This window comes from Carcharhinus amblyrhynchos, chromosome 21, assembly GCF_965287045.1.
Source record: "Carcharhinus amblyrhynchos chromosome 21, sCarAmb.v2.hapA, whole genome shotgun sequence".
NCBI lineage: Eukaryota > Metazoa > Chordata > Chondrichthyes > Carcharhiniformes > Carcharhinidae > Carcharhinus > Carcharhinus amblyrhynchos.
In genome coordinates, this window is record NC_137344.1 from 32,243,757 (window position 1) to 32,270,740 (window position 26,984).

The 26,984-nt window shown below is 44.2% G+C and overlaps 2 protein-coding genes across 3 annotated transcripts in view; one reads left to right on the top strand and one right to left on the bottom strand.

The window, feature by feature from the left end:
• The window catches only part of acsf2 (acyl-CoA synthetase family member 2), a 127,096-nt gene extending 122,094 nt beyond the window's left edge, over positions 1-5,002 (bottom strand). Inside the window, exon 1 of the mRNA XM_080208933.1 lies at positions 4,712-5,002. Coding sequence (XP_080065059.1) covers positions 4,712-4,818 — 107 coding nt within the window. The 5' untranslated portion in view covers positions 4,819-5,002. The remainder of the gene's footprint in view (positions 1-4,711) is intronic.
• lrrc59 (leucine rich repeat containing 59) lies at positions 4,245-25,185 on the top strand. Of its 2 annotated transcripts, none has more exons than XM_080208945.1 (7): positions 4,245-4,312; positions 8,849-8,908; positions 13,568-13,726; positions 15,434-15,538; positions 20,579-20,651; positions 21,381-21,551; positions 24,795-25,185. In XM_080208945.1, the coding sequence occupies exons 2-7, from the start codon at positions 8,900-8,902 to the stop codon at positions 25,034-25,036; spliced, it is 759 nt and encodes a 252-aa protein (XP_080065071.1). In that variant the 5' UTR covers positions 4,245-4,312; positions 8,849-8,899; the 3' UTR covers positions 25,037-25,185. The 2 variants fall into 2 exon arrangements, with proteins under 2 accessions (XP_080065071.1, XP_080065070.1); XM_080208944.1 differs by lacking the exon at positions 4,245-4,312 and adding an exon at positions 7,518-7,722.
• Positions 25,186-26,984: the final 1,799 nt, after the last annotated feature.

The window sequence follows — 26,984 nt, forward strand, 5'->3', positions numbered from 1 at the left end:
CTGGAAATTATAGGCCGGTGAGTTTGACATCGGTGGTAGGGAAATTAATGGAAAAAGTACTTAGGGGTAGGATGTATGAGCATTTGGAGCGTTGTGGTCTGATTGGGGATACGCAACATGGCTTTGTTAGAGGGAGGTCTTGCCTTACGAATCTGGTGGAATTCTTTGAGGAGGTGACAAAAACGGTTGACGATGGGAGAGCCGTTGATGTCATCTATATGGATTTCAGTAAGGCGTTTGACAAAGTCCCTCATGGTAGGCTGGTAGAAAAGGTTAAGGCTCATGGGATACGAGGTCAGGTAGCTAGGTGGATTGAGAACTGGCTGGGTAATAGGAGACAGAGGGTAGTTGTGGAGGGGACTTTGTCCGGCTGGAGGCCAGTGACCAGTGGTGTGCCGCAGGGCTCAGTACTGGGACCTCTCCTCTTTGTAGTCTACATAAATGACTTGGAAGAGAGCGTAGGTGGTGTGATCAGCAAGTTTGCTGATGACACCAAGATGGCAGGGTTGGCGGGTACCGAAGTGGATTGTGAGGTGATACAACAGGATATAGATAGGTTGGTGCATTGGGCAGATAGGTGGCAGATGGAATTTAATCCTGACAAATGCGAGGTGATGCATTTTGGAAGGAATAATGTAGAGAGGAGCTATGTGATTAAAGGTAGACAAATTAGGAGTATAGAAACACAGAGGGACCCGGGAGTGCAGGTTCACAAATCCATGAAGGTTGCGACACAAGTGGAGAATGTTGTCAGGAAAGCTTATGGAACGCTAGCCTTTATAGGAAGGGGTATAGAGTTTAAAAGCTGCCGTCTAATGCTTCAGTTGTATAGAACGTTGGTTAGACCGCATTTGGAGTACTGCGTCCAGTTCTGGTCACCTTACTACCGGAAGGACGTGGAGGCTCTGGAAAGGGTGCAGAGGAGGTTTACCAGGATGTTGCCTGGCATGGAGGGGCTGGGTTACGAGGAAAGGGTGGAGAAACTGGGACTGTTCTTCTTGGAAAGACGGAGATTGAGGGGGGACATGATAGAGGTATATAAGATACTGAAGGGAATAGACAGAGTCAATAGTGAGAGACTGCTCCCTAGATTGGTTACAAATACAAGAGGACATGATTTAAGGGTGAGGGGGGAGAGGTATAATTTGGATATGAGAGGAAGGTTCATTACGCAGAGAGTTGTGGGGGTATGGAACGCGCTACCGAGTAGGGTGGTGGAGGCGGGAACGTTGGACTCATTTAAGGTTCAGTTAGATAGGCACATGAGTGAAACGAGGATGGAGGGTTATGGTAGGGGTTATTAAATAAGGGTTAGAACCTCGGGAGACACCGGAAAGGCAGGCTTGTGATTAACGTTTTTGTCTTTTTATTCCGCAGGTGGAGGTCCACCTCGTTGTCAAACGAGGGGCATGCACACGGTGGGTCGTGCGTGGGCTGCTCTTGGAGGTTCCGGGAGTGGCCTAGTACTTTGTGTCGGTGTGTGTGCTTGATCCTGGACCGGTAGACGGGCACCGCAACAGCTCGGTGACTAGCACTGCTAGCTGTGCAGATACATGGATTTGGGCCTGTGTCTGTGGGAGTTTGTGCATTCTCCCTGTGGATGCGTGGGTTTCCTCCGGACGCTCCGGTTTCCTCCCACACCCCAAAGATGTGCTCTTAGGCTGATTGGTTTTACCAAATTGACACTATTCTCCCCTGAATCTGGCTAAGTCAGGGGTTCTATTTGTAGATACGCAGGGTAGAATAGGTGTAGGGTGATGCGGCGGCGCGGGCTTGTTGGGCCGAAGGGCCTGTTTCCTGTGCTGGGTTGTTCTTTGTTCTTTGCATCTCAGATGCCAGCCTTCAGCCAATTTGATTCACTCCACATGAAAACAGAAATGGCTGAAGGCAATGGATACTGCAAAGACAATGCACCCTGACAATATTCCACCAATAGTACTGAAGACTTTCACTCCAAACACGACCTTAGCCAAGCTGTAAAGCTACAATGCAGGTGCTTACCCAGCAATGTGGAAAATTGCGCAGATATGTCCTGTACACAAAAAAGAGGACAAATCCAATCCAGCCAATTACTGTCCCATCAATCTAATATCACTCATCAACAAAGTGATGAACTATCGATAGTGCTATCAAGTAGCACTTACTTAAAAATAACCTTCTCACTGACACTCAGGACGGAATTTTCCTGTCCCACCCGCCATGGGAAGCATAGTGGGTGGGACACAGAGAATGCAAAGGTCCATTGACCTTGAGTGGGATTTTACAGCACTGGGGTAAGCACAGCTGAAAACTCCCGCCCTCAGTTTGGGTTCTGCCAGGGTCACACAGCTCCTGACCTCATTACAGCCTTGATTCAAACATGGAAAAAAGAACAGAACTCCAGAAATGAGGTATGAGGAAAGAGGAATGAGGCTCCTGACAACAAGACAACATTAACTGAATCAACATTAAGGAGCCCTAGCAATACTGTAGTCAATGGGAACCAGTGGATAAATCCTCTGCTGGTTGGAATCATACCTGGCACAAAAGAAGATGGTTGTGATTGTTGCAGGTCAAATCCTCTCAGCTCCAGGACGTCTCTGCAGGAGTTCCTCAAGGTATTGTCAACGGCCCAACCATCTCCAGCTGCTTTGTCAATGACCTTCCTTTCACATAAGGTCAGAAGTGGGGATATTTGCTGATAACGGCAAAATGTTCAGTATCATTTGTGACTCCTCAGATACTGAAGCAGTGTACTACATGCAAATGCAGAAAGACCTGGACAATATCCAGGTTTGGGATGACAAGCGGCAAGCAACATTTGCACCATACAAGGGCCAGGCAATGACCATGTCCAACAAGAGAGGATCTAACCATCATTCCCTGACACTCAATGGAATTACCATTGCTGAATCCCCACTATCAACATCACAGGGGGTTACCATTGACCTGAAACTGAACTGGGTTAGCCATATAAATACTGAGCAAGTCAGAGCCTAGGAATCCTATGTTGAGTAACTCATCTTCTGTCACCCCAAAGCCTGTCCACCATCTACAAGTCACAAGTCAGGAATGTGTTGGAATACTCCCCACTTGCCTGGATGTGTGCAGTTCCAACAATACTCAGAAACGTGTCATCATCCAGGACAAGGCAGCCAAAGTGGATTTTTCAAGACTTTTGCCCAAATGTTTGTGAACCTGTCTTCAAGAAAGACACCAGCCTCCCATCAGTCCTCCCACTGAACCCAGAGAATGTGGTGGAGACATTGCTGATGGGGTTTCTCCAGCATGTTTATGTGTCACTGCTACATATTCCAGATCTCGCTGCAGTACAGGAGTATAGGAGTACGGTAACATCAATTCCTCTGTACGATATGACAACCGTAGGTACATATACTTTACAGTTCGTGGATGACTGCAGTATTTTGCCAGCTCTGCAGCAGTTTTTCAAGCCACTCTTGATCGCTTCAATTCTGTGTACAAGAAACTTTTCCTTGAATGTTGCCTTTAACAAACTCGTATCAACCCATGCCTGGTCGGTCAAATATGCCTGATATATTGAATAAGAGACTCTGAAATATGTTGAGCATTCCCTATACCTCAGCACTTCCTGCACCTCAGCCACCCCTCTCAAAGGACACTCCATTAGGAGATCCGACAGAGGATCAACCCCAATTCACTCTTCTACAAACCAGTGTATGAAAGACCTCTTTAAGTCCAAGGTAGGTGTTCCCAAACTGTGGCGTGAGTGTGAGGGAGATGTGTGTGTGTGCTGAGTACAGTAAGAAGTCTCACAACACCAGGTTAAAGTCAAATAGGTTTATTTAGGATCAGGAGCTTTCAGAGTGTTGCTCTCTCACGCTTACCTGATGAAGGAGCAGCACTCTGGAAACTCATGATTCCAAATAAATCTGTTGGACTTTAACCTGGTGTTGAGAGATTTCTTACTGTGCCCACAGTGTGAGATAAAACGGTGTGCGTGAGAGACGAATGTGCGTAAGAGAGTGTGCGTGAGAGAGATGAGAGTGACTGTGTATGACAGATGAGAGTATATGCTTGTGATGAGTGTGTGTAAAACAGATAAGACTGAGGCCGTAATCTTACCGGCTCGCGCAATGCCCCAAGTAATCTGCAGCTGGCTTCTGTTTTCTAACTCCGAGGACACTTAAATGTTTTTGGTAGATTGTGCCGTGTGCATAAGAGAGGTACGAGTGCGTGTGTGTGAAAGAGGTGTGTGTGTGTGAGAGAGAGAGGTGTGAGAATCGATCATCCCAGTAGCATTCTTCCCACTTGAAACGAAGGATGCAGCAACGCCGTATTAAAAATAACACAGGTAAAAAACCGAAGTGTGTTTTTAATAAGGAGAACGCTTTAACTGCAGCGACCATATAGAAGACTTGTACAAAGTAGGTTCCGGTACGTTTTTACCTAATGCGCGAGACAATCATTTTTTGTGGCTTGTCTCTCGAACACAAGGATCGTTCTCAGGGGTTCTGTCCGTACTTTTGGGAGGTCTAAGGGGCTGGGAAAGTTTGGGAAACTGTTCGAGGAAGTCTGTACAGCAGTGTGAAGTTGAGATACCTGCAGTGAATTAGCTGAGTTAGAAAGTGCTTAGAAAAAGACAAATTGACAAATGCCCCATTTTCTCAGCCTATGTTGGGCTTTATTGTGTATTTTTAAAACCGAAATTGAACTTCCCTCGGTGTTTCCCGCAGCCAGCTGCGCTCTTTACCTGTTCTGATCAAGTGTCCTCCTGCCCCGACTGCTGCTTTTGCAGAAATCCGGCTGGAAAAGTCTCCAGGGGCCAGAGTGGCTTCTCCGCGCTAGGTGCCTGAACATGGTTACGAAACAGGGACGAGGGGAGAGCTTCCGGCTGACAAAACTTCAGACTGGACAGTTAGATTTCCGCACTGCTCACTGCAGCCAGCCCGGACAAACTTCCAGTCAACAACAGCAGAACAGGCTGCCACCCAGTTCAACGAACTGGGAGATTGACAGAGCGGCGGGCAGTCCCATTTAGGGACTGCCCATTACATCGCCGAGAGTTTGCAAGACGAATTCGACTCTCGCTCCGGAAAGAACACTTGCACATCTCCTTTAATTGATCTTTGCCCAAAAGACGAAGTTCAGTCTCCTTAAAAACTAGGTGGGGAAAAGAGGTGGGTAGGAAATCAAATTTAGAGGAAGATATGAAAAGTTTTCAACGGGATTCAGATTAGGTTAAGTGAGTAATATAGTAAAATGGAGTATTATGTAATGTAGTATAAAGGAGTCTGATATGGTATAGTATGATTGAGTATAATGTAATATGATATGTTGTGATGAAATATGATCAAATATAATGTGGGAAAATGTGAGGTTGCCAACTTGAATGAGAAGAAAAGCAGGATATTATTTGAATGGAGAGAGATTCAGAATGCTGCAGCACAGGGCGATGTGTGTCCTTGTACAGAAGTCACAAAAGGTTAGCTTGCAAACACAGTAAGGGATTAGGAAGGCAAAATGGAACGTTGGTCTTTATTGCAAAGGGGATGAATGATAGTAGGGAAGTCTAAAACTCTACAGGGCATTGGCCAGATCACATCCATATAGTGTACTGTTTTGATATGCTTACTTAAGGATGGATATACCTGCATTGGAGATAGGAAAGACTGAGTTTTTACAACTATAGATAACAGCAAAAGAACTGCAGAAATGAATATTAGTTCGTGTGATTTCTAGGTTCCAGACAGTTAAAGTCCAATGGATGTTTACTTTGTGGCAGAGTTCAGTCCAGGTGAATTTCTAGATGGAAATAGCAGCAAAAAATCTTTGAAATGAAGTAAATGATGTGATTTCTGTACCTTGAGCTTTTGGCAGGTGATGATCAGAGACTTAAAATCGTACAGGCTTCAAGGAGTTGAGACATATAACCAGCTGCTTGGTTAGCCAGGAGTCCTGCTGGAAGTCTTTTCATTTGGTGTTAATTCGACAAATTGCTTGGTTCTCAGTTCTCAACTGGATATAAGGATTTTAAAATGGTCACACGAATCTGTGACCTTCTTTCTCCGCAATGATTTTTCAAAAGAGTAGGGTGTTCCTCCAGCAGAGTGCTCATTATTTATCCCCATATCAACTTCAGCAGATCAGATTATCTGGTAATATCATATTAAGCAAGGAAAATAGGAGCAGGAGTAGGCCATTCTGCCTGTCAAACCAGTTTCACCATTCATTATGATCATGGCTGATCACCCAACTCAATAGCCTGATCCCGCCTTCCCCTCGTATCCTTTGACCACTTTCACCCCAAGTGCTGTATCATTGTGTGAAATCACACAATACTGTGACCTCGACTGCTTCCTGTAGTACGGAATTCCACAGTTTACCACTCTCTCAGGGAAGAAATTTTTCCCCATCTCAGTCCTAAAAGGTTTAACCTGTATCCTTAGACAATGACCCTTGATTCTGCACTCCCCCACCATCAGGAACATCCTTCCTGCATCTACCCTGTCTCATCCTGTTAGAATTTGAGGTTTCTATGCAATATTTCTGTAGTGCTCTACAGTTCTTTGTAATTTGTCAATTGGTACTTTATATGCAGGAGATTGGGTTTATGTTTGGTTTATAAATTGAGATTTACATCTGCGTTGGGGTTTATACTAGGTAGGAGACTTGTGGGCTGATTTGAATTGGAGATTAATATTTATATTTAGATTTGAATCATAGAATCTCTGCAGTGCAAAAGGAGGCCATTCGGCCTGTCGAGTCTGCACTGACAACAATCCCACTCAGGTCCTATCCTGGTAACCCCATGTGTGTACCCTGGTAGTCCCCCTGACACTAAGAGGCAATTTAACATGGCCAATGCACCTAACCTACACATCTTTGGAATGTGAGAGGAAACTGAAGCATCCGGAGGAAGATCGTGCAGACACGGGAAGAACATACAGACTCCACACAGACAGTCACCCAAGGTTAGAATTGAATCCAGGTCCCTGCCACTGTGCCACCTTGAAAATATAAACTTGGAGATGTGTTTATATTTGGATAGGACTCTGGGCTCCTATTTGGATGGGAGATGAATGTGGGGCAGCATGGTGGCATAATGGGTAGCACTGCTGCCTCACAACGCCAGGGACGGACCTGGGTTTGACTCATGGCTTGGGTCACTGTCTATGCAGAGTCTGCACATTCTCCCCATGTCTGCATGGGTTTCTTCTGGGTGCTCCAGTTTCTTCCCACAATCCGAAAGGCCTGCTGGTTAGATTCATTGGCTGCGCTAAATTCTCCCTTAGTGTATCCGAACAGGCGCCAGAGTTTGGCGACTAGGGGATTTTCACCAAAAAAGAGGGGATTTTCACAGTAACTTCATTGCAGTGTTAATGTAAGCCTACTTATTACACTAATAAATAAACTTTAAAACTTAAACTATACATTTGAGTTTAGATGAGGAGGTGTAGAGCAGTTGTGGTTTCCAGGATGTCGAATCTCCTCCCGGTTGAGTGGGGCGCTGTGGTTGGAGTTGGGCCGGAGTGGTTGCTCCTGTCTCGGCGCTGTCTCCTTGTTTGTCCCCGGGGTTTGATCTGACGTGTAGCTGCCGCTGTGGAGCCGGGGGAGTCGCCAGGGAGTGAGGCCGCAGCAGTGAAGATGCCGAAGAACAGTGGGAAGCAGCTGAACCCGAACCCCAGCCTCCGGGAGCGGCTGGATGGCAACGAGCTGGACCTGAGCCTGAGCGGCCTGAGTGAGGTCCCGACCCGGGAGCTGGTGAGAGGAGGAGCGGGGTACGGGGCTGTTGGTGCGGCGGCGGCTGGAACAGGAGCAGAGGGCGGCCCTGGGGCCGGGACAGCGCCCGGGTGCCATGCCTCCCGCAGTCGACCAGCTACCTCTCTGAAGGGCCTTTGAGCCTGTCCCCAGGCACCGCAGCCCATATAGACTGGGGAGGGCAGGACGGGGACCACAGAGACTGAGTCCGTGTATCTGAGGCTGGTGCCTGGCCTGGGAAGCTCTGGCCGGCTCCCACCCCCAGTGTCCCATTCACTGTGAATCCCAGCACCTGTGTGATTGAACCATTCAACAAAGGGCCTCAGTGACAGCGACAGGATTTTCTTTTGCTTTTAACAAGTTTACAATTTGGTAAATGTGGAATATTTTCATTTAAAATAACAAAAAATGCTTCCACATTCTTATTCAAAATGTCTACAGCTGCTTGCGATGAACTAACCTCTAGTGTGCCGTTAAAAATCTCTTGTTATTGTGCTCATCAAGGCAAGGGATGCTTATTTCTTTCACACTTAAACTCAGAGTCCACATCAATCACAGCTCCTCGCCACTATCCCCATCAAATATTTTGAGGGCAGGTACGTCACAAAATTAGATACAGAGTGAATCCTACCCTGACCTGTCCTATCAAAAGGCACGGTTAGACTTGCAATAAAGTGCAACTGAGCTGAATCGTGTACATTTATGAAATGTTATCTCTCTAGGGCGGCACGGTGGTCAGCACTGTTGCCTCACAATGCCCGGGACCTGGGTTTGATTCCTAGCTTGGGTCACTGTGCAGAGTCTGCACACTCCCTTCATTTCTGTGTGGGTTTTCTTTGGGTACTCTAGTTACCTCCCACAGGTGAAAGACGTGCTGGTTAGGTAATTGGCCATGCTAAATTCTCCCTTAGTGTACCTGAACAGGCACTGGAGTGTGGTGACTAGGGGATTTTCACATTAATTTCATTGCAGTGTTAATGTCAGCCTACTTGTGATACTAATAAATGAACTTTTAAAAACTTTATTTAACTCCAATTCCATGAAGAGTCAGAGTCCACTGCCTGTTTGTGCAGCAGCTGCATTGTAGTTCTGTCAAATCTCAATATATGATATTGCCTTGTGTTTACAGGCAGCCCTCCCCAAGGCCACCGTTCTGGATCTGTCCTGCAACTGTATCGTCATGTTGTCGGTAAGACTTTATAAAAGATGCATTTGTGTGCATGTGAATTGTGGGCCTGTTATGTGTGGGGTTGGTTGTCAGTGCATGCAAAATGTGTGCACGTGCTGTGTGTATGTTATGGGGCTGTGGGACAAAAGGTTGAGTAGATAGCGATTAGTTGAATGAGGCACGACATCAATTCTCTGAACAGCAAGGTTCAGCTCGATGGTAACTTTGCCGCTGTCAAGGGAAGGGACATTTCATAGCTCAGCAATCATTGAATGAAAGCTCTGGGATATTGGGATGTTTACAAAAACATTCTTGAGCCCAGAGGGAATCCACACCATCAGGGGAAGGAGGAGGGAGAATTGGCACTAGCTGAAAAGTCCTCACTCAGAAAAACACTCTCAGGAGAGACTGAAAGAATACTGGCTTAAAATAAATGTTGCAGAGAGTGGCAAATCCCTTATGTGACTGTCATGGGAGACAGCTACAAAATTCCAGCCTGTTTATGAAATCTCAGCTCTTACAAAAACAACAATAGCAACAAAGCAGTCAGAATACTATATATATCTGCTATATGTGGAATTACATAGAAATTGACAGTCAGTCCTGTCCCCTGAGATCTTTTGATAAACTGTAACAGTTTTAGTCACAATGTCATTTATGTTGTACACGTATACGGTTTGAGCACATTTTTCTTGAAGGTAGCAACCCAGGATGTGTAGGTTAGGGAGATTAGTGGGGTAAATACGTGGGGCTGCAAGGATAGGACGGGGGATTTGAGCGAGATGCTGTGTCAGAGAGTTGGTGCAGACGCGAACTGAATGCTGCTTTCTGCACTCTAGGGAGTCTGATTCTATTCCACGAGGTCTAACTAAGCTTTAGTGCAAGTTTGTCTGCTTTTCAATTTTCAAGAATTGGACAAAGAGTTGTCAGTTTTCTCCAGTTTTTATATTTTTTTCCAGGTTGAAGGAACGAAGTCCACTGGTTTAGATTTCTGTATATATGGTGATCAACTCCTGTATCACATCAGAGTATTGTATATAAACCCAGCCTGATACTGTTATGTCTCCCATTGCAGCTTCATCACAAATTAAATACAGAATAAAGCACTCTCGACGCTGTCCCATTGCATTCAGTGTGAATGTAGCATTTTGTTTGCATGTTTTCTTCCTTCCAATTTCATTGATATGTATTAGTTTTATGATTTGTTTAGGGAATCTGTGGTTTAATCCACTATTCACGCTTGAGGCTAGGCAGAAAGAAATACCACAACACCTGTTTAAAGTCCAAACAGGTTTATTTGTAGCAAAAGCCGCAAGCTTTCAGGACAGCCTGTCCCTTCGTCAGGTGGCTGGGAGTTCTGATCATAAACAAGACGCACAAACACACAAACTCAATTTATATGCGTAATGATTGGAATGTGAGTCTTTACAGCTAATCAATTCTTAAAGGTACAGACAATGTGAGTGGAAAGAGCTTTAAGTACAGGTTAAAGAGATGTGTATTGTTTCCAGACAGGAAAGTTACTGAGATTTTGCAAGTCCAGGCAAGTTGTGGGGGTTACAGAACCCAAGATCCCACTTGAGGCCGATCTCATGTGTGTAGAACTTGGCTATCAGTTTCTGCTCAGCGACTCTGCGCTGTTGTATGTCCTGAAGGCCGCCTTGGAGAACACCCACCCGAAGATCAGAAACCGAATGCCCATGACCGCTGAAATGTTCCCCAACAGGACGAGAACAGTCTTGCCTGGTGATTATCGAGAGCATCCTGAAAACCATTGTTCAAAGAACCCCCAGTTTTTGTCACGACACTACGGAGTTCCTACATAAACTCAGCACACATGGAGCAGTTGAACCAGGAGCTCTCCTCATCACAATGGATGTCTCGGCTCTCTATACAAACATCCCCCATGACGATGGCATTGCCACAACTGCCTCAGTACTCAATGCCGACAACTGCCGGTTTCCAGATGCAATTTCACGACTCATCCGCTTCATCCTGGACCACAATGTCTTTACCTTCAACAACCAGTTCTTCATCCAAACACACACAACAGCCATGGGGACCAAATTCGCACCTCAATATGCCAACGTCTTCATGCCCAGGTTTCAACAAGACTTCACCGCACAGGACCTTCAACCAATGCTATACACTAAATACATCGATGACATTTTCTTTCTTTGGACTCATGGCGAACAATCACTGAAACAACTATATGATGACATCAACAAATTCCATCCCACCATCAGACTCACCATGGACTACTCTCCGGAATCGGTTACATTCTTGGACACACGCATCTCCTTTAAGTACAATCACCTCAGCACCTCACTGTACCACAAACCCACGGATAACGTCACAGTGCTACACTTCTCCAGCTTCCACCCTAAACACGTTAAAGAAGCCGTCCCCTACGGACAAGCCCTCCATATACACAGGATCTGCTCAGATGAGGAGGATCGCAACAGACACCTCTAGATGCTGAAAGATGCCCTCATGAGAACAGGATATGGTGCTCGACTCATCGATCGACAGTTCCGATGTGCCACAGCCAAAAACCGCACCAATCTCCTCAGAAGACAAACACAGGACATGGTGGACAGAGTACCCTTCGTCGTCCAGTACTTCCCCGGAGCGGAGAGGCTATGACATTTTCTCCGGAGTCTTCAATATCTCATTGATGAAGATGAACATCTTGCCGAGCCCATTCCCACATCCCACTTCTTGCCTTCAAACAACTGCGCAACCTCAAACAGACCATTGTTTGCAGCAAACTACCTAGCCTTCAGGAGAACAATGACCACGACACCACACAACCCTGCCACAGCAACCTCTAAGACGTGCCGGATCATCGATAAGGATGCCATTGTCTCACGTGAGAACACCATCCACCAGGTACGCAGTACATACTCTTGCAACTCGGCCAACGTTGTCTACCTGATACGCTGCAGGAAAGGATATCCTGAGGCTTGGTACATTGGGGAGACCATGCAGACGTTACGACAACGGATGAATGAACACCGCTCGACAATCACCAGGCAAGACTGTTCTCCCGCTGTTGGGGAACACTTCAGCGGTCGTGGGCACTCGGCCTCTGATCTTCGGGTGGGCGTTCTCCAAGGCAGCCTTCAGGACGCACGACAGCGCAGAGTCGCTGAGCAGAAACTGATAGCCAAGTTCCGCACACATGAGAATGGCCTCAACCGGGATCTTGGGTTCATGTCGCACTATCTGTAACCCCCACAACTTGCCTGGACTTGCAATATCTCACTAACTTTCCTGTCTGGAAACAATACACATCTCTTTAACCTGTGCTTAAAGCTCTTTCCACTCACATTGTCTGTACCTTTTAAGAATTGATTAGCTGTAAAGACTCACATTCCAATCATTATGCATGTAAATTGAGTTTGTGTTTGGGTGTCTTGTTTACGATCAGAACTCCCAGCCACCTGACAAAGGGACAGGCTGTCCTGAAAGCTTGTGGCTTTTGCTACAAATAAACCTGTTTGGACTTTACACTGGTGTTGTGGGATTTCTTTCTGTTTTACCCCAGTCCAACGCTGGCATCTCCACATCATTGGGGCTAGGCAGCCAGCAAGAGCATGCTGTAGCTGTCAGCCTTGGTGTTGTGTGCAGCACTCTCTCACTTTTTGACTCAGAAGGATTTGCGCTCAAGTACATTCCAGAGACTTGATCAAACTAGGCTGCTGTCAGTGCAGTATAAAAGCAAATTACTGCAGATGCTGAAATCTGGAACCAAAAGAGAAAACGCTAGAAAATCTCAGCAGGTCTGGCAGCATCTGGAAGGAGAGAAAAAACTGACATTTTGAGTCCAGATGATCTTTTGTCAGAGCTCAGAGCAGTTTTGACAAAAGGTGATCTGAGCTCAAAACGTCAGCTCTTTTCTTGCCTTACAGATGCTGCCAGATTTGCTGAGATTTTCCAGTATTTTGTCTTTTGCAACCAGTACAGTGCTGGAGGGGTGTTGCACTGTCAAAGTGGTGTTTTCTTTGTGAATAGCAAGTTTCTCTGTCTGCCCTCTTGAGTGTACATAAGATAATTTGGCTGCTAATTCAAAAAAAAGCAAAAGAAATTCTTTTGACATCTTGACCAATTTTTAATCTTATTACTACTCATGAGCATTTGCTGTATTTAAATTGACTGCTATACTCAGTGACCACATTTTAAAATGTACTCCTAATATTATAAATGATGCTATTATAAATGCAGGTTCTGTTCTTTAAGAATAGAGGGAAACATAGCTGATCCCAATCCCATTCTTGTTCAAGATCCACGTGCACATTGTAGCAGAAGCCACTTGCTAACAAACAGGGCAGGAATCTGGGCTGACTTCCCATTTTCATGTCTAGATCAGGGGACTAAGGTGTCCATGAGCTAGGCAATGAAAATGAAAAGTCAGCCAAGCCAATCCCGGTTGGTGATGGCTGGTTAATTTGGTGCTGTACAGGTGATGTTTTGTCTTCCTTGAACATTGTGAGTGAACAGTTGTGTGTAGGATATTGTCCGGGAGGTTTGAAATAACTGGAATTGTGCAGCTCGAGCAGAAGCAGATTCTACTGGTTTCAGGGTTCCTTTACCCTGCCCCAGAACCACTGTTGTGTTTTTAATTAATTTTTTTCTATCTTATTGTTTTATGAAAAACCATGCTCCCATCAAATGCAGCCAGAATTCTGCAGCCTGACTCACCTCATCAAACTCGACCTCAGCAAAAACCAGTTGCAGGAGCTTCCTTCAGATTTTGGACGTCTCCTTAACCTGCAACATTTGGACCTTTACAACAACAAACTGACCAACTTGCCTGTCAGCTTTGCTCAGCTCAAGGTAGGAAGTCAGTTCGAATACCTCGCACACTGGACAGCCTAGAGAGAAAAACTTGTTTTCAGTTTGCCAGTTTCTCCCCTTCAGCCTTGAATTTCGCTGCTCACATTTTGTCATTTTAGAGGGTGGCACAGTGGTTTGCACTGCTACCTCACAGCACCAGGGACCCGGGTTCAAATCCAGCCCAGGGTCACTATCTGTGTGGAGTTTGCACATTCTCCCCATGTCTGCGTGCATTTCCTTTGGGTGCTTAGGTTTCCTCCTGCAGTCCAGAAGTGTACGGATTAGGTTGATTGACCGTGCTAAATTAACTCTAGTGTCAGGGGGATTAGCGTGGTAAATATGAAGGGTTATGGGGATTGTGGTGAGTGCAGACTCGATGGTTGAATGGCCTCCTGCACTGTAGGATTCTATGAGAAACACATTTCAGAAATTGATCTTCAGTGTAATTAAGCATTAAAGCAGATGATGCAATGAATAGTCGATGTGTTGAGGCAGGAGTGGAGTTGGCAATATGGAGATGGAAATTACCAATCTTAGTGTTGAAATGGAAATGTGGTCAGACACTCAATTTTGGGTTCACATATGATACCAAGATTGTGAACAGACTGGTACTTAATTACCAGGAAGAGGGATGGAGGTGAAGGAGTGGAGATTTTGGCAGGAACTCAAGACAACACTCCAATTTTCCTAATATTTAACTGGAAGAAGTTTCTGCTCATTCATTATTCGCAAGTGTGAGGTGGTCCACTTTGGTAGGAATAATGGTAGGAAGGACTATTACTTAAGTGGCGATAAACTGCAGCAGGCGACGGTGCAGAGGGACCTCGGGGTCCTTATGCATGAGTTGCAAAAACCCAGCCTGCAGGTGCAGCAGGTGGTCAGGAAGGCTAATGGGATGCTGGCCTTCATAGCGAGGGGGATTGAATATAAAAGTAGGGAGGTCTTGCTGCGGCTATATAGGGCATTGGTGAGGCCGCAGCTGGAGTACTGTGTGCAGTTTTGGTCGCCGTACTTACGCAAGGATATTTTGGCCTTGGAGGGAGTGCAGAGGAGGTTTACTAGGCTGATACCGGAGTTGAGGGGGTTGAGCTATGAGGAGAGGCTGAATAAACTAGGCTTGTACTCGTTAGAGTTTAGAAGAATGAAGGGAGATCTCATTGAGACGTATAAGATGATGAATGGGATGGATAGGATAGAGGTGGAGAGACTCTTCCTGCTCAGAAAGGACAGTAGGACTAGGGGGCACAGCCTCAAGATAAAGGGGGGCGGGGGGCGGGGGGGGGGGCGGTTTAGAACGGAGTTGAGGAGGAACTTCTTCACTCAAAGGGTGGTGAATCTCTGGAATTCTCTGCCCGTTGAGGTGGTGGAGGCTGCCTCGCTAAATATTTTTAAGACGCGGGTTGATGGGTTTTTGATAAGTGAGGGGATTAAGGGTTATGGGGAGAGGGCGGGAATTTGGAACTGAGCCACGACAGATCAGCCATGATCTTATTGAGACACATTATATAGGTGAAAGGATTAAGGGTAGCATTTATCATGAAAGAAAAGATGTATTTATATAGCACCTTGCCCCATGCTGACATTAGAAAGCATTTTAAACCAATGAAGTGCAGCTACTGTTGTAATTTATGAAATGTGGTAGTTAAATGCGTGCTGCAGTTCCTCTCAGACACAATGAGGCTGACTGACTCCAATTTCTCTCTACAGAACTTAAAGTGGTTGGATTTAAAAGGAAATCCACTCGATCCATTGCTTGAGAAGGTGGCTGGCGACTGCCTGGATGAGAAGCAGTGCAAACTGTGTGCAGCCAATGTAAGCGTCAGGATTAATCCTCACAATATAGATAACATGATAGCGGTTTCAGCATCTGACATTGAGCAGCAGGGTGAGACAGTGGTTAGCCCTGCTGCCTCTCAGCGCCAGGGACTGAGGTTCAATTCCGACCGTGGGCCATTGTCTGTGCAGAGTCTGCACGTTCTCCCCGTGTCTGCGTGGGTTTCCTCTGGGTGCTCAGTTTCCTCCAACAGTCCAAAGTTGTGTAGGTTAGGTGTGATTGGCCATGCTGAATTCCCTCTTAGTGTCAGGGGGATGACTAGGGTAAATATGTGAGGTTACAGGGATAGAGCCTTGGTGGGATTGTTGTCAGTGCAGGCTTGATGGGCCAAATGGCCTCCTTCTGCACTGTAGGGTTTCTATGATTCTATCATACCTCTAGTTTTATTTCCAAGTTGTGGCATAAGGACAGAAGAAATAGGAGCAGGAGTAGCTCATTTGGCCTTTTTTGCAAATGTCCGATGGTTCGCACCCTAGGCCTCATGTCCTATCATATATTCATGCAACACAAGGATTAACCTACTTCCATCTCTAACATCACCTGACTCAGTCCTGCCTCAGCTCATCTGCGGAAATCCTATAGACTTGCCAATTCCAACCCTCCTCATCAGCTTCTTGCTCCACTATAGGCAGCTGCCTTTTCATTTGTCTGGGCCCCAAGCTTTGAATATCCTCCTTACACCTGTCAGCCTGTCTTTCTGTTTCTTTAGGATATAGCTTAGAACTAATCTTTCTGGCTATTTGCCCAAATGATGTCTTGTGTAGTTCATTACCTAAGCTTCCTTTATAACACTCCTGTGAAGTGCTTTGGGATATTTGTTATACAAACCTGCTCTGCTGTTTAGTACTAACCATGGCTCAACTCCAAATTTCTGCACTATTCTCACATTCCTTCGTTCCCCTTATTACCGAAAACCTTTGTAAATCTGAGTCATAAATATGACAACCCTGGCCCCCTGGTGTCAAGAATTCCAAAGATTCAAAACCTTTTGAGTGAAGAAATTCCTCATCTCAATCTTGAATGAAAAAGGAAGTAGAAATTAAGTGAAAAGGCACATTGGAGACATGAAGGATTATGAGAAAAGATTGGCAGCCAACATAAAGGGGAATCCCAAAGTTTTCCAAAGGCGTATTAATAGTAAGACTGGCAGAAAGTGGAGGGCTGTTTAGAGGCCAAAAAGAGCATTCAACATGGAGATTGCGACATGGCTGAGATATTAAGTGAATACCTTCCATCTTTCTTTACCAAGGAAATAGATACTTCGCCAGGTCATAGAGACAAAGAAGGAAACTCTGCACCTAGATGGGTTCAAAATTGATGAGGAGGAAATGTTGAATAGACTATTGGTAATTAAAGTTGGCAAGTACCAGGGTCAGGTGAGATGCACCCAAGGATTTTGAAGGAAGTGAGAGTGGAATTTGAAGAGGCAGTGACCATAATCTTCTGGTCTTCCCTAGACTCGGGAGATGCCAGTGGGCTGGAGAATTATGGATATTCAAAGAAATTGTAAAGATAGCCCCAGCAAGTTTAAGATCAGTGGTGGGAAACTTCTAGAAACAATTATTCAGGAAAGACTTAATGGTCACATGGAAAAATGTGAATTGATTGGGAAGAGACGGCATAGCATTCCGAAGGGGAAGTAGTGGTTGACAAACTTACTGGAGATTTTAGAGGTAACAGAATGGATCGATGAGGACAGAGCAGTTGATGTGATGTACGTGAACTTTCAGAAGGTATTGGATACAATGCCACACAACAGACCTGTGAGAAAAGCTGTAGTTCATGGAATAACAAAAGCAGTAGCAATGTGGATACAAAATTGGCTGAAAAATAGGAAGCAGAAGATAATAGTGGGCTGATAGATGGCAGATTAAATTCAGTGCAGAGAAGTATAATAATGCATTTTGGTAGGAAGAACATGGAGAGGCAATATAAAATGAGGTGTAAAATTCTTGAGGGAGCAAAGGAACCTGGGCGCATATGTGTGTACATTATTGAGGTGGCAGCACAAGTGGAGAGAACAGTTAATAAAGCATTTTGTATTCTGAACTTTATAAATAGGAACATAGAGTACTAGGGCAAGGAGGGTATGCTGAACTTGTACAAAACACTAGTTAAGCCCAGCTAGAGTATTGTGTAGAGTTCTAGGCACCACACTAGGATGTAAACGCAATAGAGAGAGTGCAGAAGAGGTTTACAAGAATGGTTCCAGGGATGGTTCAGATACAAGAATAGATTGGAGCCATTGGGACTGTTCTTTTTGAAGAGGCGATGGTAAGAGGAGATTTGGCAGAGATGCTCGAAAGCATCATGAGGCTGGATAGAGTAGAGGGGGAGATACTGTTCCTGCTCATAAAAGGATCAAGATTGAGAACGTAGTTTTGAAATGATTTGCAAAAGGAACAAATATGACGTGAGAAAAAACTTCTTCACACGCAAGTGGTTCAGGTCTAGACTGCTCTGTCTGGAAGTTTGGTGGAGGCAGATTCAGTCAAGACTTTCAAGAGGACGTTAGATGATGAGCAATGGTACGTGGAAAAGCAGGAGACTTGTCCAAGTCATTTTGTTTGTTTGAACAGTTGGTGCAGACGTGGGCCAAATGGCTTCCTACACTGTAACAGATTCATGATCTGTAAAAGTCCGGCGCTTGTAATGGACTGGGGTGTTGTACTAGTTTGAGCGGTTGTATCACTATCACTGTAATTGAAATGTTGACATATAAGGAGATCTGGGTGACCTAATGCAAACATGCAGGTACAGCAAGCCTTCAGGAAAGAAATTGGAAGATTGGCCTTCATTGCAAGAGGACTTGAGTAGAGGAGCAAGGATGCCTTACTGCAACTCTACAGATCCTTGATGAGGTTACACCTGGAGTATTATGTGGAGTTTTTGTCTGCTTGCCTAAAAAACAATACACTTTCCAAAGATGGAGTGTAGCAAAGGTTCATCAGACTGATTCCTAAGATGGAAGGATTATTGTATAAGGAGAGATTGGGGTGACTGGGCCTATCTTGACTAGAATTCAGAAGAATGAGGGGATCTAATTCAAAGATGTAAAATTCTGGCAGGGCTGGACATACTGGATGCAGAGATGGTGATTCCTATGGTTGGGAGTCCACAACAAAGTGGCTCAGGCTAAGGACAGGTCATTTAGAACTGAGATGAGGAGAAATGTCTGCAATGAGATGGTGGTGAATCTGTGGAATTCTCTACCGCAGAAGGCTGTGGAAGCCAAGCCATTGAATATATCTAAAAAGGGCACAGACATTACAGGCCAGAAAATGACACAAGACTAACGGCACAGCTAATGGGTGAGAAGTCCTGGTGGGTATTTCCAAACAATATTAACTTGAAGCTCTTTGTTTATGCAAAGGTAAGGAATTATTTTATTTTTTAAACCAGTCTTATAAAGTTTTTAAACTTAAAGGGTTTAGTCATGGGAGGAAAGCTGTGGTTTGCTCTTTTTGCTCCATGTGGGAGGCCAGGCACATTTCCGGTGCCCGGGACCAGCATGTGTACAGGAAGTGTGTCTAGCTGCAGCTCCTGGAAACTCAAGTTTTGAAATTGAAATAGCGGGTGGGTTAACTGTGGAACAATTGCGAGTCTGTCAGCAGTGTGGATAACACATTTAGGGAGGTGGTCACACTGCAGCTGAAGGAACTTGAGGAAGAAAGGGAATGAGTGACCACTAGGCAGTCCAAGAGATGTAGCCAGGTGATTCAGAAGTCCCTGGGGTCTCGGTTGCAAACCAGTACTCCATAGTTTGGAGGCTGGTTTGTCCCCGGAGTACAGACAGAACCAAACATCTGGCGCCACAAGCAACTTGTCTGTACGGTGGTGGGGGGAGGGGGTTCTGTACCCTGACTGCAGACAATACCGACTGCAGTTTGTACCCCTGACTGCAGACAATACACATTTCTTTAACCTGTGCTTAACCCTCTGTCCAGTTACATTGTCTGTACCTTTAAGACTTGATTACCTGTAAAGACTTGCATTCCAACCATTATTTTGTAAATTGAGTTTGTGTCTGTATATGCCCTGCTTGTGAACTGAAATCCCACTCACCTGACAAAGGAGCAGCAAGCACTCCGAAAGCTAATGACTTTTGCTACCACATAAACCTGTCAGACTTTAACCTGGTGTTGAGAGACTTCTTACTGCGTTTACCCCGGTCCAAGGCTGGCATCTCCACATCATGGAAGAGGTGCCAGATGACAGGAGAACAGCTAATGTGGTTCCACTATTTAAGAAGGGTTGTAAAGGTAAACCAGGGAATTATAGACCAGTGAGTCTAACATCAGTGGTAGGGAAACTGAGAGAAACTGCTGAAGGAGAGCATCTGTCTCCACTTGGGGAGGCAAAGCTTGATCAGGGATCGTTGGCATGTTTTTGTCAGAGGGAGCTCATGCCTGACAAATTTGATTGAATTTTTTTGAGGGGTGACCAGGTGTGTAGACAAGAGTAGGGCAGTCAATGTAGTTTTTTTGGATTTCAGCAAAGCCTTTGACAAGGTCCCACATGGGAGACTTAAAGAAGGTAAATTCACGTGGGATATAGGATAATTTGATAAAGTGGATTCAAAATTAGCTCAATTGTAAGAGACAGAGGGTGATGGTAGAAGGCTGCTTTAGTGACTGGAAGCCAGTGGCCAGTGGCATATCACAGAGATCTGTGTTGGGCCCCCTTTTATTCATCATTTATATAAATTACATAGATGACTATGTGGGGGTAAGATTAGTAAGTTTACAGATGATACAAAGATTGGCCATGTGATTAACAGTGAGGTGGAGTGTCTTGGACTACAAGAAGATATAGACGGATTGGTCAAACGGGCAGGTAAGTGGCAAATGGTATTTAACCCTGAGAAGTGTGAGGTGATACACTTTGGAAAGAGTAATTTGATAAGGAAGTACAATAAGAAGTTTCACAACACCAAGTTAAAGTCCAACAGGTTTATTTGGAATCATGTGAATCAATGAAAATCCATAAATAACTGTTTTTACCCTTTGATACTACAGGTACTGCGCTATATGAAAACGATTCAGTCTGAACAAGATCGTGAGAAACAGCGGAGGCTGCAAGTTGAAAGGGGTAAGAAATGAAATTTCTAAAATAAATGTTCATCTGGGTACATGGATTACTGAGCGTGGAATTGAGAATCAGTCAAACATTTAAGCAAGCTGTGGCCTCTTCTTTTTTATCACAGCATTAATGTTTAGAGATCCTTAGGGGCAATTCCATTGGGACCAGCAGCCTCCAGCAACCAAGTTTCCATTCATTATTGGAATCCAGAGTCCAAACCAAACCTGGTCTTGTTCTCTGGGCTCCACACAAGCTTCACGGGAGCATAAACTTACATCAGCAGCAGTAAAATTATTCAGTAAATGCAAAAATTATTTTGCATCAAGAAACCCTCATTTGACTATTACATATACCTTCAAGCAACGGGCCATATTAACACAGATTTAACCCCTGGTTTGGCTTCTCATCTTAAAGTGGAGATTGGGATGGACAAGACGAGAGGTCACACAACACCAGGTTATAGTCCAACAGGTTTATTTGAAATCACAAGCTGCTGAAAACTTGTGATTTCAAATAAACCTGTTGACCTCTCATCTTGAAGACAGTGCCTCCAATGATGCACCACTCCTCAGTAACACAGTAGAATGTCAGCTTGAACTATGTACCCCAATCCAGACTGCAATTGAACCCATGATTTTCTGACTCTGACGCTAGAGTGCTAGCACTGAATCATAGGACAAATTAAAGCATCCAAAAGCTTCAACTACCATCTTTATAGCCAAATGTCTGTTGTTGCAGAGTTGGAGAAAAGGCGTGAAGCAGAATTACGGGCTAAAGAAGCGAAGGAACGTGAACTGCGTAAACGAGAGAAAATGGAGGAGAAGGAGAGGCGCAGGAAGGAGTACGATGCACAGAAATTACAGAAATTCAGCCGTCCAAAGGAGGAGAAACCTACTGGTACATTGGAAAGTAAGTGAAAGCTGGGCAAGCTGTGTAAATTCTTGCAGAATTGCAAACTACATCTTGCTCTCAATTGCATCTCCACCATGAGCGTTACACGGTGGGCAGTGAGGAGTTTCTCTTGATATAAACTCCTGAAAATTGCAATCACTTAATTATTATTTATTTTCCCCTTCCCTAATTTTGCATCATTGTTCCCTGGGCTCCTGATCATTTGTTGGATATGGTTACATGTGTAACAAACATCTCACAATAGCTGGAGCTAAGAGTGCATGTTGACAGGCTTTCAATTGTGGAAGCCTTTGATCTGTCCTGGCTGCATCCACACAGACAGGAGTCAGTAGGATGGCAAGCAGCAGTAGGAAGCCCAGTTTTTGTTGTTTGTTTCCTCCCTCCTTGCTAGCTTGTACAGCTTGCAAACTGAGTCACAGATATGAGCTTAGCTGTTGGGCTGGGCATTGCATCCTGAACATTTTGGGCATAATATGAAGAAAGATCTGAAAAGTTAGATTGTTAGCTAGAGTTAAATGACTTACGATCAAGTTTTAATGGTTTCAGCACAGCGGGAGGCCATTCAGTCCCTTGTGTCTGTGCTGGTTCTCTGCAGCAGCAACTCACCTGGTAAGTCCCCTTCCATGTAGCCCTGCAAGGTTTTCCTCTTCAGATAATGAGCCAAGTCTCTTCTGAAAGTCACAATTAAATACCGCAGATGCTGCAAATCTGAAATAAAAACAAAGTGCTGGAAATATTCAAAAGTTCTGAAGATGTGTCATGTTTGACTTGAAATGTTTCTCTCACCGTAGATACTGTCAGACTACTGATAATTTCCAGCACTTCCTGTCTATACTCGTTTTAACCTCCTCCCAGAAGAACAGTCCCATTTTTTCCAATCTATCCACATAACCAAAACGCCTCATCTCCAGAACTGTTCTCATGAATTTGTTCTGCATCCTGATGCATTAATTTCCTCCTTAAAGTGTGGCACCTGGAACTGGACAAAATCTCCAGTTCAGGCTGAACCAGCGTTTAATGTTGGTTTATCATAACCCTGTTGTTTTTGTAGTTTGTGCCCCTATTGATAAGTCCTTGGATACCATAAGCTTTTTCAACCTGCCTTGTAACTTTCAATGATGTAATACATCCTAAGGGCCCTTTGCTTTTGACCCCTTTAGAATTATACCCTAGGGGAATTTCATAGTAACTTCATTGCAGTATGAATGTAAGCTTTATTTGCGACTAATAAATAAACTTTTATTACTTTTTTATTTTGCCTCCCCCCATTCCTCATGTCATATGAAACGCATCACCCCTCCGATTCAATGTCATCTGCCACTTGTCATCACATTCTACCAGCCAGTTTATGCCCTTCTCTGAATTTTATCACTGTCCTCCTGATGGTTCACAATATTTCTAAATTTTGCCATTGCAGATTTTAAAGTTGTTTCCTGCATATCTAGGTTATTAATATGGATGTAAAAAACAGATCGTAATACTGACCCCTGTGGAACCTCACTATGACTTCCCCAATCCAAAAAAACAACTGTTCACAACTATTCACTTTTCCTGTCACTCAGCCAATTTTGTGTCCATGCTACTGTTCTTTTATTCCATGGGTTCTAATTTGCTGACAAGATCAGATGATTTTTCACTGGTCAGCAGAGGGAATGCCTTTATGCTGATCACAAAAAGAATTAAAGGAATTAAGAGAAACTTCTTTATGTGGAAGCTGGTGAGAGCATGGAATTTTCTGCTGAAACCCTCTTAAACACAATCCACAATTTATTTTGAAAAAGTAGATTTTTGAATAATAATAGATCTGAAATGGTATTGAGTGGCGTGTAGGTGAGATGGCTTGTAGCAAGGCAAACACCAGTGCAGATTTTACAGGCCATATGTCTCCATAACAAGGGTGTAAACTGGAAAGATAAACCTCTCATTGATCACCAAAACAAAGGGAATAAATAATGTTGGTGACAGAAAGTGCTAGAACACTAACACTGGATACCACAGCAGGCAAATGTTGGTTTAATACAGTTCAGTTTTAAATTATGCTTGTTGGAGGCTAATGTGCCTTCACTAGGGGGAATAATAAATTGGAGCATTCTGTCCGAGAGGTACCTACTCGTCCTTGTAACTTGTTGAATCATCCTTAGCTATTTCATCAGTGATCTGCAGCAATTAACTCACTGCCTGATTACCCAAAGCCTGTTTACCATCCACAAGGTACAAGTCAGGAGTATGATGGGATAGTCTCTATTTGCCTCAATGAATGGACCTCCACCAGCATTCAAGAAGATTGACATGAGAACAAAGTCACTAATGTTAGTGTACACTCCCTCCACTAGCGGCGTGTAACCACTATAAATATACTCACCAAACCCCCTGAGAGTACCTTCTAAACCTATGACTGCCACCATGTAGCAGGACAAGAGCAGCAGACAAATAAGATTGAAGGTTCCCCTTCAAGTCACATACCATCCTATTGTTGTTTCTCTTCCCACATCTCATTGCATAAGGCAGACTTTTTTCTGTTCCTTTAGTAATTTTAACTGGAACCAGTCGCTAGTCTGTCGCCAGTGGCTTATAGCTTGAAGGGTGCCACTCCACATCAAGCATGGCTGACAAAGAGTCTCTCTTACCGCCTGCCATTGGTGTGTTGGAAGGATTTGCAAGTTGATACTCGAGCTGTTGGCTATTACATGAACATATCTTACTCGGCTGTCAAGTCTTGGAGTGGGACCCGAACCCAGAGCTTCTGACTCAGAGGCACGGACGTTACCCACTGCACCACAAATCCTCCCATCACGCCATCCTGACTAGGAACTTTATCACCATCCTTTCACCGTCATTGGATCAAAGTCCTGAAACTCCCTTCTCAACAGCATTGTGGGTACACCTACACCACATGTCTGCAGCAGTTCAAGAGGACTCACCCACATCTTCCCAAGGGCAGTTGGGGATGGGCAATAAATGCTGGTCTTAATATGCAAAAATCACCCCAACCCCCATTCTATGAAAGAATAAACAAAAGCCGCCGAAACTGAGCAGTCCAGTGGAGACAGGGCCAAACCGTGAAGAAAAATTGTGCTTTGTCCTTAATACTAGATCATCGCCTGTGTGTGTTTAAGGCTGATTGCTTTGTGCTATCACAATTTTTCATGAAAGTAGTATAAATTATTAGTTTGAACAATGTTCAAGTATACATGTGTTCATTAAATCATTTGTTTTTCTCCATTCCATAATCTCTTTTAGAACCAGTTTCTTCTGCCAGTCCATCAGCATCTCAAAAGGGACACTTATTTCACCAAATGCTTCTGAAGGTGCTGCTCTTCCTGCTGCTATGCACTATCATCACTGTGGTGATGTGCAGAAGAACAGACTTCCCACATGAGCAGCTGTGTAGTGCTGTGAACCATCTGTACGAAGACACACTTCATGCCCTTCGGGGAAATGAGATTCTCCAGAGGATTCGACGCAGCATCCCATTCCCATGACCAACCACCAGTTGAAGAGGCACTGAAATTCCTATGGAATTGATTAATTTGTGTGTTCTTATATAGCACATAAACCTTTAAAAGGGCCAGTATGCCATTCACTTGCCCTGCCTAAATGCTACACAATAAAAGATATTTTGCATTCGCCAGCTTTTTGTCTTCAGTTCTTGTATTGTGGTCTTTTTAAATGCTCTGATTTAAACTCCTGCTTGACTTGGTTTGATGATTTCTGTTAGACCAGATAATTTTGGTTCTAATTCTTGCTTTGTGCTGAGATGGCAGTAGGAGTTGTCATTAATCCAAGACTTGTAAAGGGGACAATGTTAGATAGGAGACTGGACACACACAATTTGACAATCCTGTTGATGAGCTCTATCGTTCTTGGATGTTGGCCCAAGACGAGAGTAAAGAAACTTTTTAAAAATCAATTCCTGTAAGACTTGTGGCTGGTACACCAAACCTTTGACCTGATTTAATTCTGTGTCTCATGTTCCAGGCTACCCTCTGATCTCCTACCTGAATAAACTATGGAGCCACACAACTTTGTGTAAACTAGCATTTAATAATTAATTGCTAGTGCAAAACATTGCAGCAGTGTGAATCCTCAATGAGGCTGAATTTGTTCCTGAATTGACAAGAATTGCGCAGTGTTCATTTCAGAGTTTGGAATTGGATATGAAGACCGTGAAGTTTCATCACGGTGAATGCACGATAACTTCCCAATTATAATTTAGGAACTAAACGAGGATGTTGGGTCTGAAAAATTGGTCTTTTTTTCCAGAGAAAGATGACCCTTCATCTCTGCTACAATGTCCTTTCCTGAGTACTCATTCCACAACTCGATTACTGTTTGGGTAAAAATATTCCATCAGCTTTTCAATTTTTAACTCATACATGCTATTTTAATCGTTTTGCATCTAATGAATGGTTACCTGAAGTAGTTTTATTTAACATCAGAGTTCAGAAATTTTTCCATGATGGGGGGAGTCCAGAACTAGGGGTCATAGTTTGAGCATAAAGGGAAACCTTTTAGAACTAAGGCAAGAAGAAATTTCTTCACTCAGAGAACACTGAATATGTGGAATTTATTACCACAGAAATTTGATTTCAAGAAGAAATTAGATTCAGCTCTTGGGACTAAAGGGGTATGGGGGGAACCAGGATATTGAAATTGATGATAATGAATAGTGAAGCAGGCTCAAAGGGCTATATTTTTGGCTCCACCACTTGCTCAGGCAACGCAGTGCAGTCTAGATCCATGTGCTGCATGAAAAGTGTGTGTCAAGTCAGCATTGCTTCTGTGCTGAGATTCTAAGTGTGAACAAACTTTCAAGTGTTTAAACTGAGAGGGATTATAATCAAATAAGTAATAGCACCATGCTGGTTGACAAAAGCCATCAAGGAATGCTAGGGGGCTTTAGTTCAGTTGGGCAGTACTGTCAGTGCAGGCTTGGAGGGCCTGTTCCTGTGCTGTCATTTTCTTAATCTCTCAGTATTCAAAGAACAATGTTCAGGTTACCAAAGCTCTCATGATCAGTGCCCCATTCACCCTTCTAAACATTAACTCCCTCCACCAGTGGTACACAGTGACATCGCATCTACATGATCCCAAGAGTCTTTCAACAGCACCTTCCAAATCCTCGATTTCTACCACCTGGAAAGACAGCAGATTTGTGGGAACATCACTAATAAATTCTGCCCCAATAAAGCAACTTGCTGACTTGGAAAGAAACCACATTTCCTTCATTATCGCTGGGTCAAAATCCTGGAACTAATTCCTGAACGCAGCAGTGGGTGCAGTGTTAAGAAAGCAGATCATCTTATCATGAAGGGCAATTAGGTTTGGGTCCTGCCAGGGCCACTCTGCTCCTGATTTTATGCCTTGTCCAAACATAAACAAAAGCTGAATTCTGGACGTAAATGAGAGTGACCCTTGATAGACAGTGGC

Bases quoted from the DNA above. Each gene is read 5' to 3' on its own strand.
- lrrc59 (XM_080208944.1), top strand. From the start codon at position 7,606: ATGCCGAAGAACAGTGGGAAGCAGCTGAACCCGAACCCCAGCCTCCGG. The intron at 8,909-13,567 runs GTAAGACTTTAT...CATCAAATGCAG, and splicing joins ACTGTATCGTCATGTTGTCG to CCAGAATTCTGCAGCCTGAC. The intron at 13,727-15,433 runs GTAGGAAGTCAG...TTCTCTCTACAG, and splicing joins TCAGCTTTGCTCAGCTCAAG to AACTTAAAGTGGTTGGATTT.